Source organism: Salmo salar, chromosome ssa03 (genome assembly GCF_905237065.1).
Source record: "Salmo salar chromosome ssa03, Ssal_v3.1, whole genome shotgun sequence".
Taxonomy (NCBI): domain Eukaryota; kingdom Metazoa; phylum Chordata; class Actinopteri; order Salmoniformes; family Salmonidae; genus Salmo; species Salmo salar.
Genome location: NC_059444.1, coordinates 38409517 through 38424494, shown reverse-complemented (window position 1 = coordinate 38424494; position 14978 = coordinate 38409517). Strand labels below are relative to the sequence as shown.

General features: G+C 44.6%; 2 protein-coding genes across 2 annotated transcripts in view; one reads left to right on the top strand and one right to left on the bottom strand.

Annotated features, from left to right (window-relative positions):
• The window catches only part of LOC106600100 (dynein axonemal heavy chain 11-like), a 158859-nt gene that overhangs the window by 51355 nt on the left and 92526 nt on the right, over positions 1-14978 (bottom strand).
• Positions 815-2773, top strand: LOC106600111 (cyclin-dependent kinase 5 activator 1-like). The gene is made up of 2 exons (XM_045714819.1): positions 815-1022; positions 1315-2773. The coding sequence occupies exon 2, from the start codon at positions 1327-1329 to the stop codon at positions 2275-2277; it is 951 nt and encodes a 316-aa protein (XP_045570775.1). The 5' UTR covers positions 815-1022; positions 1315-1326; the 3' UTR covers positions 2278-2773.

Sequence of the window (14978 nt, the reverse complement as noted above, 5' to 3'; positions counted from 1 at the left end):
GTGTGTCATGTTCATGCAGATTTACAGTGATATTTACATTACAAAATCAGTTGTCTTAGTGTTACCCAGAGAACAGGATGGTTTTAAACGCCTGCTCTTTACTGCACTGACCCAATAGCTCCAACAGACAGACACACGCAGAGAGAGAGAGAGAGAGAGAGAGAGAGAGATTTGAGTTTGTGAGATATTGATAATATATTGGGACAGCAATTAGAGATGGGGAGGTACTTGAATATTCAAACCGAGCTTAGTCTAGTATTGGATCAACTGTTGTATGATTTTTTTATTTCTTAAAAATAACAAACGTTTGAATGAAGTTGTATAAGCTTTTACTTGAGCTACTGCTGGTTCTTATGTTGCGTTTTACATGAAAAGGCAATTTAGCCTACTTTTATAGCGCATTTTAAGCTAGCCCTCCAGTCAGTCCTGACATAGAAGTAGGCCTGTATGCTCCCCACTTCAAATAGCGATTATAGGCGCGCACCTATTCGTCCCCAGGCTAAATGCGCATTATTGGAGTAGATTGCTAAAGTGAAAGTACTAACGCAGAATTTAGGGGGAATAAGAGTCTGATGGTGAACGAGATAAACGGGAACCTGACAGAGCTGCCAATATAATTTGACAGACCATTGAGATCCATGCAAAACACTCGCCAGATACATGTTTTTCAGCCATTGAGGCCAGAAATGTAACGCTGTAACGTAGAAGTCACTCAGAGCTTATTTCGTTTTCAATTTATTGAGCTAGGCTATAGCAAATAGGAGGCAAATTCTATCATGGCGAACATCAGACTTTATTTATTTATTTTTGCCAACATCAAACTTAATCTTTCACAAAATCGCCTCTATGACATACTTCTTTATTACGACGTGGAAACTCGATTTCAGAACCTTGGACAATTCTGATGTTCACAACCATAACAGCCTTGAACTCAAAGCACTGGACAACCCGTCTTTACCTTTCAATTAACAAAGAAAATATTGAAATATCTTTAGAATTTCTCACATATCAACTTGAAATCAGTGAGTAATATTTTTGTTTTGTTTTGGAATGTTATATTGCTCATGTTTATGAATACATAACACTAATGCCTATGCTTAATACTGTGATTTAGAATCTGTCCCAAATGGAAGCCTGTTTCCTATATAAAGCACTGCTTTTGACCAGACGCCTTTGGGCCATGGTAAAAAAGCAGTGCACTTTATAGGGAATAGGTTGCCATTTCAGAGACAGCCAGAGCTGAGCTAGCTAGGCCTACTGAACTGATGCCATGCATTTCATTTTGCTAATATTGAAGCATTTTGTTTTCCACAGGCACTATTGACCATGGGATCCGCAATGTCTATCTCGGTCCGCAAGAAGACAGTCCTCTTCAAAGATGGGCCGGACACTGTGGGCCACTTGATGGAAGTCCAGACCGGTAAGAGCGCAAAAGACAAGACTCTGAAGCGCTACTCGCCATGGAGGCGGATTGTGAAGAAGAAGAGCTCCAAGAAGGAGCAGGCTCACGAGAACACCAACCAAAACAACATTATCCATCTGAGTAATGAGAACCTGGAGAAGTCTCAGTCCTTCTCCAACCTGTCCTCCCTCACCCTGGAGACGTCTCAGTCCTGTGACAAGCTGTCAACCCAGGACCAGAGCGCTCCAGCCATCTCCAAGAACGCCGCCTCGTCGGTCGAGAAGGCCCCCATATCCAACTCAAACGCGGTCCCCGACACGCCCCAGATGGTGACCGTCCAGGACCTCGACACGCCCAGGAGGTTGGTGATGGTCCACGCTACAACCGGCGAGCTGCTGCGCTGCCTGGGTGAGTTCCTGTGCCGGCGCTGCCACCGGCTCCAGGACATGTCTTCCATGGACCCGGTGCTGTGGCTGCGGGTGGTGGACCGTTATCTGCTGGACAACTGCTATCAGAACCAGAGCTGCATCAATCCGGCCGCTGTGGTCTTCCTCTACATGCTGTGCCGCGAGGCGGTTTCCTCCGAGGTGGCCACCTTGCAGGAGCTGCATGCCGTGCTGCTCACCTGCCTCTACACGACCTGCTCCTACATGGGCAACGAGATCGGCTACCCCCTGAAACCCTTCCTGGTGGACACCTGCAAGCAGACCTTCTGGATCCGCTGCATGACCATCACCAAGCTGATGAGTGTGAAGATGCTCCAGATGAACACAGACCCTAACTTCTTCTCCCAGGTGTTTGCTGACCTGAAGAATGAGAGCCAGAAGGAGGAGAAGAAGAGCCGCCTGCTCAGCGGTGTGTACAGCACTCAGTGAGGGACCTAGGGTATAGGGGCCAGGGGAGGGTGAGGGCCTACTACAGACTGACATTTTAAAATGGAAGGGAGGAGGACTGGTTGAGGGAGTGGGAAGAGTGTGAGCTTTGATGGGAAAATATGATTTATAGATTTTAAGGGTTAATATGAGGGTTAATTTGGCTTGAAAGAGAACACAAATCGGTAGCTATGAATGTGTGGAGGACTGAGGCTTGAGCTTACGATCTACAGTACCAGCTGACTGTCTGATGTGTGCACTGCCTACCACGGGAGGATTGGAGGCACCCTTGAGTGACTGGGCTAGTGCTCACATCACACTGAGGCTGCAGCCCACCAGCCTACTGTTCTGACTGTGATAGATGTGCACTTCCTACAACGGGAAGGGAAGGAGGCACCCTAGTGTGAGTGGACTAGTGCTCTGATCATGGTTGAACAGACAACCTGCAAACCTGGCGCTGTAGACAGTGAAGTGAACACCAATGTTCCCCCACAGCAAGCACAGGACAGTTCTGGGGGACAGGGATTCGTTTGAGGACCATTGGTTTTGATGAATTTGAACGAACAGTGTGACTGTTTTGGAATAAAAGGCTTTATATAATTTCTTAAAAACATCACATGTTGTGTCCTTATTATTTTACAAATATATATTTTCAATGTCATTTTGAGATCTTGGTGGAGAAAATATTTGACAAGTGGTGGAAAAAGTACCCAATTGTCATACTTGAGCAAAACTAAAGATACTTAATAGAAAATGACTCAAGTAAAAGTGAAAGTCACCCAGTAAAATACTACCTGAGTAAAAGTAAAGATACTTACTAGAAAATGACTCAAGTAAAAGTGAAAGTCACCGAGTAAAATAGTTCTTGAGTAAAGGTCTAAAGGTATCTGGTTTTAAATGTACTTAAGTATCAAAAGTGAAAGCAAAGGCTATATATCAAATTCCTTATATTATGCAGATGTTCTTAATTTTATTTATTTATGGAAAGCCAGGGGCACAGTCTAACAATATTTTACAAACCAGATCAGAGGCAGTAGGGATTAGTTCTCTTAATAAGTGTATGAATTTGAACGTTTTGCTGTCCTGCCTAAGCATTCAAAATGTAAGGAGCACATCTTTTCTTTCTAAATGTTGTCAAGTAAAAGAAAAAGTAAAAAAATATATACATTCTCAAGTAAAGTACCTGTTACCATGGAAACACGAGTTTCAGTGTGTGTGTGTCATGTTCATGCAGATTTAAAGTGATATTTACATTACAAAATCAGTTGTCTTAGTGTTACCCAGAGAACAGGATGGTCTTAAACGCCTGCTCTTTACTGCTCTCTACTGACCCAATATCTCCGACAGACAGAGAGAGACAGAGAGACAGAGAGAGAGAGAGAGAGAGAGAGAGAGAGAGAGAGAGAGAGAGAGAGAGAGAGAGAGAGAGAGAGAATATATTGGGACAGCAATTAGGGATGGGGAGTGTAGTAGGATGTCCCTTGGGGGTATCCGTATCTATGTATGACATGCGAAGGTTAGGTTAGTAAACATGCTGGAGCTAGAACCTCGTTGTCCTGCGTCCTTATTTTTAGATAATACTACATGGTATCAGAAGTGGTTTTACAATTCACATAAACGTGAAAGACGTACCAAGTACATAATACATTCAGGCTGTTTCAAAGCAGGGAGGGCACATTGTTGGAGATAAAACAGCGCATATCATTATTTTGCTAGCTAACGAGCAAGGACTAAGTTACTGCTAAGCAACATGTTGCAAGAGGAAGAAACTGGCGGGATTTCAGGGTTTGCGACTCCAAGTTCAACGGGCTCTGGCGCAAACACAGACAGGCCAGTGCCTAGTGATGACGGATTTCGCATTAGTCCCCCAGAGAATTTTGATTGTATGGACATTCAAAACTGGCCATAATAGATTAGGCGCTTTGAAAGGTACAGGGTAGCATCAGGCTTAAACGTGAAAAACGAGGCATTTCAAGTTAATACACTGATCTATTCTATGGGTGATGAAGCCGAGGATATATTAAACGCTTCAACTTTGACTGAGGAAGAGAAACTTAACTACAGTGCCGTTAAAGACTGTTTTGAAACGCATTTTGTAGTGAGACACAACATTATATTTGAGAGAGCTCGGTTTAACATGCGCAAACAGGAGCAGGGTGAAACCACCGACAGTTTTATCACAGCTGTTCACAAACTAGCAGAACATTGTCGGTTTGGCGAGCTCAGGGTAGAGCTGATCCGAGATCGGATTGTAGTGGGAATAAGAAATATATCACTTTCTGAAAAGTTACAGTTGGATTCCCAGCTTACCTTGTCCAAAGCTGTAAACCAGGTTAGGCAGGGTGAGACAGTAAAAAGACAGCAGCTCCTTGCAGAGCGAAGACAGTGAGGAAATAAATGCATTTTCATACCGAGCTAAAAAAAACGCAGGGGACCACAGAACAGAGACAGACGTGGAGAAAACAATCACAGACAGCACCAGTAGCTAGTTCAAGTGTTAGTCGCAAATGTGGGAAATTCCCTTACCACAGATGGAAAGATTGCCCAGCAAAGGATGCGGAATGCAGGAAATGTCACAAGAGAGGACACTTTTCAGCTGTCTGTCGATTAAAGCAAATGCATGAGTTCTCAGGAGGTTCAGCAGGACAGCATCTTTCTGGGAGAAGTAAAGGAAAACAAGGCTGGCTGGCATTCAGACATTAAACTCAATGGGGAGGTTGTGTCATTTAAACTAGACACTGGGGCAGCAGTGACAGCTATCCCAACTAGGCTGTATAGCTATAGCAGAGATGGCCCTTTGCCCTCTACAAACAACAAACTGTACGGGCCCAGTAATAAGATTTTACCAGTGGTAGGGCAGTTGGTGATTAAACTGGAGAGTAAAGACAAAAGTGCCATCCAGCCTGTCTTTGTCATTGACTCTCTAGCCAGACCGTTGCTGGGGCTGCCAGCAATTGAAGCATTGCAACTCATTGAGAGAGTGAGCGAACTGGAGGACCCAGGTGAGGTTTTCAAAAATAAATTCCCAAAAGTGTTTTCTGGTCTAGGAAGAATAGAAGGTGATTACAAAATCCGCTTGAAAGAGGATGCTGTCCCCTATGCCCTTACCACCCCCCGCCGTGTCCCTATCCCTTTATTGGGCAGAGTAAAGGAAGAGCTGGGGAGGATGGAAGAAATTGGGGCAGTGTCTAAAATAGAGAGTCCCACAGACTGATGTGCAGGGATGGTAGTGGTCCCAAAAGCCAATGGGGACATAAGGATCTGTGTGGACATGACTAACTTGAATGAGGCACTGCAGAGAGACACACATCTTACCATCAGTGGAGCAGTCACTGGCTCAGTTGAATGGCTCACAAGTCTTCACAAAGCTGGATGCCCGCTCAGGTTTCTGGCAGATACCGCTGTCATCAGAGAGTCATCAACGTTTATAACACCGTTTGGCCATTACTGTTTTGCCATTTAGAATCGCTTCCGGTCCTGAGCATTTCCAAAGACGCATGTCCCAGCTGTTGGATGGGCTGAGTGGCGTCATAGTCCACGCGGACAATGTGCTCGTGTGCGGAAGGGACAGAGCAGAACATGATGTAAGGCTCACAGCAGTTCTGACCCGACTCCAGGAGACTGGCCTGACACTCAATGAAAAATGCACTTTTGCACAGTCAGAGGTCTTGTTCTTGGGACACAAAATCAGTGCAGCTGGAATAGAACTGAACACAGAGAAGATCAGCGCCATCACAGATATGCCCAGACCCCAGAATGTGGCTGAAGTCAGGACCTTCTAAGGCATGGCCACATATGTGGGTAAGTTCCTCCCACAGTTCTCAGATACAACCAAACCCCTGAGAGACTTCCTTGCCAAAGAGAATGACTGGTCATGGGGTCATATGTAACAGGTGGCGTTTGACAAAATCAAAGGAGACCTGGCCTCACAGAGAGTGCTGGTCCAGTACCGTCCCCACGCTAAGACAAAGGTATCAGCAGATGCATGGCTAGGGGCGGTCCTCATACAGATGCAGGACAACATGGAGTGGCGTCCAATAGCATACATCTCCCGAAGCTTATCCGACACAGAGCAAATGTATGCTCAAGTGGAGAAGGAGGCGTTGGCTATCACATGGGCATGTGAAAGGCTCAGACAATACCTTATTGGCCTGCAGTTTACAGCAGAGACTGACCACAAACCACTGTTGGCTCTGTTAGGGACAAAAGCACTGGATGACTTGCCTCCCAGAGTTCTGCGCTTCCGCCTCAGATTACTGAGGTTCACCTACAAGATGGTGTATGTGCCAGCGAAGGCACTGATCACAGCAGATGCACTCTCCAGGGCCCCAATTAAACGTCCATTATCAGAGGAGGAGCAACGTCTAGAGGGTGAGGTACAGGGGTCCATTAATGCAGTAAGGGACAGCCTACCTGCATCTCAGACCAAACTGAAGCAGATTGCAGACGAGCAACAACGAGACCCCATCTGCCGACAGACAGTGCAAAAAGGGATGGCCCAGGCAGGAGGAACTGCCTCAGCTGCTGAAACCCTTTTGGGTGCACCAAAGTGACTTTCACTGTAATGGAGACCTTCTCATGAAAGGACAACAGATAGTTATCCCATAGACTCTACAACCAGAAATGCTAGACAGAGTGCATGATGGACACATGGGGATAACCAAATGCAGACTGAGGGCTCAACAGTCGGTGTAGCTTGGTCTGAGTACTCAGATTGCCAAGTTGGTGGCCCAGTGTGAGGTCTGTACAAAATGTCAACCTTGTCATCCGGAGCCAATGATGGCAACGGAGCTGCCAAAACGGCCATGGCAAAAGGTAGGGGCAGATATGTTCTATTGGAAAAATGACACTTATCTGCTACTGGTAGATTACTACTCAAGATACATTGAAATAGCAAAGACACCCATAACCACATCAGCTGGTGTTATCAATGGATTAAAGTCATTTTTTTACAGACAAGGGGTCGCTGAGGTCCTAGTTAGAGGTCGGCCGATTATGATTTTTCAGCACCGATACCGATTATTGGAGGCCCAAAAAAAAGCCGGTGCCGATTAATCGGCCGATTAAAAAAAAAAAAAACGTGTATTTGTAATAATGACAATTACAACAATACTGAATGAACACTTATTTTAACTTAATATAATACATCAATAAAATCAATTTAGCCTCAAATAAATAATGAAACATGTTCAATTTGGTTTAAATAATGCAAAAACAAAGTTTTGGAGAAGAAAGTAAAAGTGCAATATGTGCCATGTAAGAAAGCTAACGTTTAAGTGCCTTGCTCAGAACATGAGAACATATGAAAGCTGGTGGTTCCTTTTAACATGAGTCTTCAATATTCCCAGGTAAGAAGTTTTAGGTTGTAGTTATTATAGGAATTATAGGACTATTTTTCTCTATACGATATGTATTTTATATACCTTTGACTATTGGATGTTCTTATAGGCACTTTAGTATTGCCAGTGTAACAGTATAGCTTCCCTCCCTCTCCTCGCTCCTACCTGGGCTCGAACCAGGAACACATCGACAACAGCCACCCTCGAAGCAGCGTTACCCATGCAGAGCAAGGGGAACAACTACTCCAAGTCTCAGAGCGAGTGACGTTTGAAACGCTATTAGCGCGCACCCCGCTAACTAGCTAGCCATTTCACATCGGTTACACCAGCCTAATCTTGGGAGTTGATAGGCTTGAAGTCATGAATAGCACAATGAGCTGCTGGCAAAACGCACAAAGTGCTGTTTGAATGAATGCTTACGAGCCTGCTGGTGCCTACCACCACTCAGTCAGACTGCTCTATCAAATCATAGACTTAATTATAATATAATAAACACACAGAAATAGGTCATTAATATGGTCGAATCCGGAAACTATCATCTCGAAAACAAAACGTTTTTTCTTTCAGTGAAATACGGAACCGTTCCGTATTTTATCTAACGGGTGGCATCCCTAAGTCTAAATATTCCTGTTACATTGCACAACCTTCAATGTTATGTCATAACGTAAAATTCTGGCAAATTAGTTCGCAACGAGCCAGGCGGCCCAAACTGTTGCATATACCCTGACTCTGCGTGCAATAGTCCTGTTTTCCAAGATGTCGTAGCAGTCAGACGTCTTTGTCCTGTCGTGTCCCTTGTATATATCTTTTTACATCTTTTTCTTCGCATATCTTTTAAAAATATTTTCCTAAACCTCAACTTCTAAATACTCTCCTGCAAACCCGCCTCACCCAATGTGGCGTGGATCTGTTTATTTTTTTTTTCTAAAGTATTTCTATTTACTTCAGATCTGGAATCCTTCAACTGAAGCTAGCCAGCTAACTACCTACCAGCTATCAGTCAGCAAACCATTGCTAGCGGTCATCAGCTAACCTTTAGCTCAGAAAGCTCTTGCCAGTTCGAACAACGTGACTCAAACCAGAGCATAATGGACCTATCATTATTTTATTTTATTTTTTCCCCATATCCCCAGATTCCTACCGCAAACTCTAAACATTTTCATCTGGATCTTCGCAACTAGCTAACCGCAATCCCAGGTGACTACTCCTGGCTAGCGTTTCCATCCCGGAGCAAGCACCAATTAGCCTGAAGCTAGCTCGGCTAGGGCTCCTGTGCTACCACCGAAGCCCACTCCTGGGCTACAATATCCGGGCCCCTTCTACTGCCGGTACGAGGCACGGAACCCCGCCGATCCTCTACGACTGGAATACTGACATAATCTGCCCGAGGATTCCAACAGGCCCCTCAGGCGCGACGTCCGCTGAAGGCTCATTCTACTAACCGCGGCCTGCTAGCTATCTAGAACTACTTGGAACCCTACTAATTCCACGACTGGTCTATCGACGTCACCGCACGAAGAGGCAAAAACAGACTTACCCCCATCGCGACTTCCCCCAAAGGCTAACTTGCTAGCCCCGGTCTGCTAACTGCTAGCTTGCCTGTCCCGGTCTGCCAACTGCTTGCTTGCTAACCCGGTCTGATAACTGCTAGCTTGCCAGCCCCGGTCTGCTAATTGCTAGCTTGTTTAGCCCCGGCCTACTAACTGTTAGCTTGTTAGCACCGGCCTGCTAACTGTCTGAATCGCCGTGTCCCCAGTCAGCCCAACCAATCACTGGACCCATATGTTTACTTGGCTACGCATGCCTCTCTCTAATATCAATATGCTTCGTCCATTACTGTCCTGGTTAGTGATTACTGTCTTATTTCACTGTAGAGCTTCTAGCCCTGCTCAATATGCCTTAACCAACCATGTTGTTCCAACTCCTACATATGCGATGACATCACCTGGTTTAAATGTCTCTAGAGACTATATCTCTCTCATCATTACTCAATGCCTAGGTTTACCTCCGATGTACTCACATCCTACCTTACCTTTGTCTGTACACTATGCCTTGAATCTATTCTATCATGCCCAGAAACCTGCTCCTTTTACTCTCTGTTCCAAACATGCTAGACGGCCAGTTCGTATAGCCTTTAGCAGTACCCTTATCCTACGTCTCCTCTGTTTCTCTGGTGATGTGGAGGTTAATCCAGGTCCTGCAGTGCCTAGCTCCACTCCCACTCCCCAGGTGCTCTCATTTGTTGACTTTTGTAACCGTAAAAGCCTTGGTTTCATGCATGTTAACATTAGAAGCCTACTCCCTAAGTTTTTTTTTACTCACTGCTTTAGCACACTCTGCCAACCCGGATGTCTTAGCCGTGTCTGAATCCTGGCTTAGGAAAACCACCAAAAACCCTGAAATTTCAATTGCGAACTATAACATTTTCCGCCAAGATACAACTGCCAAAGGGGGCGGTGTTGCAATCTACTGCAAAGATAGCCTGCAGAGTTCTGTATTACGATCCAAGTCTGTACCCAAACAATTCGAGCTTCTACTTCTAAAAATGCACCTTTCCAGAAACAAGTCTCTCACTGTTGCCGCTTGCTATAGACCTCCCTCTACCCCCAGCTGTGCCCTCGATACCAAATGTGAATTGATTGCCCCCCATCTATCTTCTGATCTCGTGCTACTAGCTGACCTAAACTGGGACATGCTTAACACCCCGGCCATCCTACAATCTAAGCTTGATGCCCTCAATCTCACACAAATGATCAATGAACCTACCAGGTACAACCCCAAATCCGTAAACACGGGCACCCTCATAGATGTCATCCTAACTAACTCACCCTCCAAATACACCTCTGCTGTTTTCAATCAAGATCTCAGCGATCACTGCCTCATTGCCTGCATCCGTAATGGGTCTGCGACCAAACGACCACCCCTCAGCACTGTCAAACGTTCCCTAAAACACTTCTGCGAGCAGGCCTTTCTAATCGACCTGGCCGGTGTATCCTGGAATGACATTGACCTTATCCCGTCAGTAGATGATGTAAAAGTGCCTTCCTCACCATCTTAAATAAGCATGCCCCACTCAAAAAATGTAGAACTAGGAATAGATATAGTCCTTGGTTCACTCCAGAGACCTGTCTGCCCTTGACCAGCACAAAAACATCCTGTGGCGTTCTGCATTAGCATCGAATAGCCCCGTGACATGCAACTTTTCAGGGAAGTTAGGAACAAATATACACAGGCAGTTAGAAAAGCTAAGGCTAGCTTTTTCAAACAGAAATTTGCATCCTCTTTCTAAAATGATCTGCCGAAATTGTTGCAACCCCTATTACTAGCCTGTCTACTAGCCTCTCTTTCGTATCGTCTAAGATTCCCAAAGATTGGAAAGCTGCCGCGGTCATCCCCCTCTTCAAAGGGGGTGACACTCTAGACCCAAACTGCTATAGACCTATATCTATCCTAAGGTCTTCGAAAGCCAAGTTAACAAACAGATTACCGACCATTTCGAATCCCACCGTACCTTCTCCGCTATGCAATCTGGTTTCAGAGCTGGTCATGGGTGCACCTCAGCCACGCTCAAGGTCCTAAACGACATCATAACCGCCATCGATAAGAGAAATTACTGTGCAGCCGTCTTCATCGACCTGGCCAAGGCTTTCGACTCTGTCAATCACCACATTCTTATCGGCAGACTCGACAGCCTCAAATGATTGCCTCGCCTGGTTTACCAACTACTTCTCAGATAGAGTTCAGTGTGTCAAATCGGAGGGCCTGTTGTCCGGGCGCCACAGGGTTCAATTCTCGGGCCGACTCTCTTCTCTGTATACATCAATGATGTTGCTCATGCTGCTGGTGATTCTCTTATCCACCTCTACGCAGATGACACCATTCTGTATACTTCTGGCCCCTCTTTGGACACTGTGTTAACTAACCTCCAGACGAGCTTCAATGCCATACAACTCTCCTTCCGTGGCCTACAACTGCTCTTAAACGCAGGTAAAACTAAATGCATGCTATTCAATCGATCACTGCCCGCACCTGCTCGCCCGTCCAGCATCACTACTCAGGACGGCTCTGACTTAGAATACATGGACAACTACAAATACCTGGGTGTCTGGTTAGACTGTAAACTCTCCATCTCCTACCGATCCTCGACTTCGGAGATGTCATCTATAAAATAGCCTCCAACACTCAACAAACTGGATGCAGTCTATCACAGTGCCATCCGTTTTGTCACCAAAGCCCCATACACTACCCACCATTGCGACCTGTACGCTCTCGTTGGTTGGCCCTCGCTTCATACTCGTCGCCAAACCCACTGGCTACAGGTTATCTACAAGTCTCTGCTAGGTAAAGCCCCGCCTTATCTCAGCTCACTGGTCACCATAGCAGCATCCACTCGTAGCACGTGCTCCTGCCGGTATATCTCACTGGTCATGCCCAAAGCCAATTCCTCCTTTGGTCGTCTTTCCTTCCAGTACTCTGCTGCCAATGACTGGAACGAACTGCAAAAATCTCTGAAGCTGGAGACTCATATCTCCCTCACTAGCTTTAAGCACCAGCTGTCAGAGCAGCTCACAAGATCACTGCACCTGTACATAGCCCATCTGTAAACAGCCCACCTATCTACCTACCTCATCCCCATACTGTATTTATTTATTTATTTATCTTGCTCCTTTGCACCCCAGTATCTCTACTTGCACATTCATCTTCTGCACATCTACCATTCCAGTGTTTAATTGCTATATTGTAATTACTTCGCCACCATAGCCTATTTGTTGTCTTAACTTACCTCATTTGCACTCACTGGATATAGACTTTCTGTTTTCTTGTGTTCTACTGTATTATTGACTGTATGTTTTGTTTATTCCATGTGTAACTCTGTGTTGTTGTATGTGTCGAATTGCTACGCTTTATCTTGGCCAGGTCGCAGTTGCAAATGAGAACTTGTTCTCAACTAGCCTACCTGGTTAAATAAAGGTGAAATAAAAAACTAAATAAAATAAAAATGAATGCAAGAGAAGTGACAATTTCACCTGGTTAATATTGCCTGCTATCCTGGATTTCTTTTAGCTAAATATGCAAGTTTAAAAATATATACTTCTGTATTGATTTTAAGAAAGACATTGATGTTTATGGTTAGGTACACGTTGGAGCAATGACAGTCCTGTTTCGCGAATGCGCACCACATTGATTATATGCAACGCAGGACAGGCTAGATAAACTAGTAATATCATCAACCATGTGTAGTTAACTAGTGATTATGATTGATTGATTGATTGTTTTTTATAAGATAAGTTTAATGCTAGCTAGCAACTTACCTTGGCTTCTTACTGCATTTGCGTAACAGGCAGTCTCCTCATGGAGTGCAATGTAAAGCCGGTGGTTAGAGTGTTGGACTAGTTAAGGTTGCAAGATTGAATCCCCGAGCTGACAAGGTAAAAATCTGTCAATCTGCCCCTGAACAAGGCAGTTAACCCACCGTTCCTAGGCCGTCATTGAAAATAAGAATGTGTTCTTAACTGACTTGCCTAGTTAAAAAAAGGTGTAATTTTTTCTAAATTAAAATTTATTAAAAATAAATAAATTAATAAATAATTATAAAATAAAAAAAATATAAAAAAATAATAATAATATTCGGCAAATCGGTGTCCCAATATACCGAGTACGATTGTTATGAAAAGATTAAATCGGCCCCAATTAATCAGCCATTCCGATTAATCGGTCGACCTCTAGTCCGGTTTACAGATAACGCTCCCTAGTTCTCTGCGATCTCCTTTTCTGCTTTTGCCGCAGAATGACTTCGCACATGTGACCAGTTGCCCCTACCATGCACAGAGTAATGGTGAGGCAGAGAGAGCTGTGAAAACCGTCAAGGGACTGCTGAAAAAGAATAAGGATCCATACAGGGCTCTGTTAGCTTATAGAGTTACACCACTGCATCATGGGCCGTCGCCTGCCGAGCTCCTGATGTACAGGAGGCTGCGTTCCCCATTGCCTGTCTCGCCGGCTCAGCTTAAACCCCGATGGCCTAACAGGAAGGCCTTTGCTGAGATCCCTCAGACGGCTGAAACAAACACAAACTGGAGACTTTAATCGGAGACACCGTGCTTCGGAGTTGCCAGAGCTGACCAAAGGTCAACGTGTGTGGATTACAAACTCAAAGACACCAGCAATAGTGCTGAGGAAAGCGGATGCCCCACGCTCCTATGTGGTGGACACAGGCTCAGAAGAGGTACGAAGGAACAAAACACACCTCAGAGCTCTTCCAGATCTACCAGCCACACAGACTGAGGCCACAGAAAATGCACAAAAAGAGGGTGAAGGAGAGAGAATGCTCACAGAGCCACAAGCGCGCCCAAAAAAGGATGTGAAGCCACCAGAGTGGCTGAAAGACTGTTACATGAAGAGAAAACATACTGTTGGGGACCATACCCAGCAAAAAGAGACAGTACCTAAGTTAATGTTCATACTGTGATTTAATGCTTTCATACTGTTTCAGAATGTGAAGTAGCATGTTAGAGAATAATACTGGTTTCCAAATTGCATTTCAGTTATGCTTCAGTGGTTATGCATGTTGAGTTCTTGTTCATGGGAGAGGGGAAGATGTAGTAGGATGTCCCTTGGGGGTATCCGTACCTATGTATGACATGCGAGGGTTAGGTTAGTAAACATGCTGGAGCTAGAATCTCGTTGTCGTGCGTCCTTATTTTTAGATAATACTACAGGGAGGTACTTGAATATTCAAACCGAGCTTAGTCTACTATTGGATGAACTGTTGTATGATTTTTTTATTTCTTAAAAATAACAAACTTTGAATGAAGTTGTATAAGCTTTTATTTGAGCTACTGCTGGTTCTTATGTTGCGTTTTACATGAAAAGACAATTTAGCCTACATTTATATCGCATTTTAAGCTAGCCCTCCAGTCAGTCCTGACATAGAAGTAGGCCTGTATGCTCCCCACTTCAAATAGCGATTATAGGCGCGCACCTATTCGTCCCCAGGCCAAATGCGCATTATTGGAGTAGATTGCTAAAGTGAAAGTACTAACGCAAAATGTAGGGGGAATAAGAGTCTGATGGTGAACGAGATAAACGGGAACCAGACAGAGCTGCCAATATAATTTGACAGACCATTTGAGATCCATGCAAAACACTCGCCAGATACATGTTATTCAGCCATTGAGGCCAGAAATGTAACGCTGTGACGTAGAAGTCACTCAGCTTATTTCGTTTTCAATTTATTGAGCTAGGCTGTAGCAAATATGAGGCAAATTCTATCATGGCGAACGTCAGACTTTATTTATTTATTTTTGGCAACATCAAACTTAATCTTTCACAAAATCGCCTCTATGACATACTTCTTTATTACGA

Bases quoted from the DNA above. Each gene is read 5' to 3' on its own strand.
- LOC106600111 (XM_045714819.1), top strand. From the start codon at position 1,327: ATGGGATCCGCAATGTCTATCTCGGTCCGCAAGAAGACAGTCCTCTTC.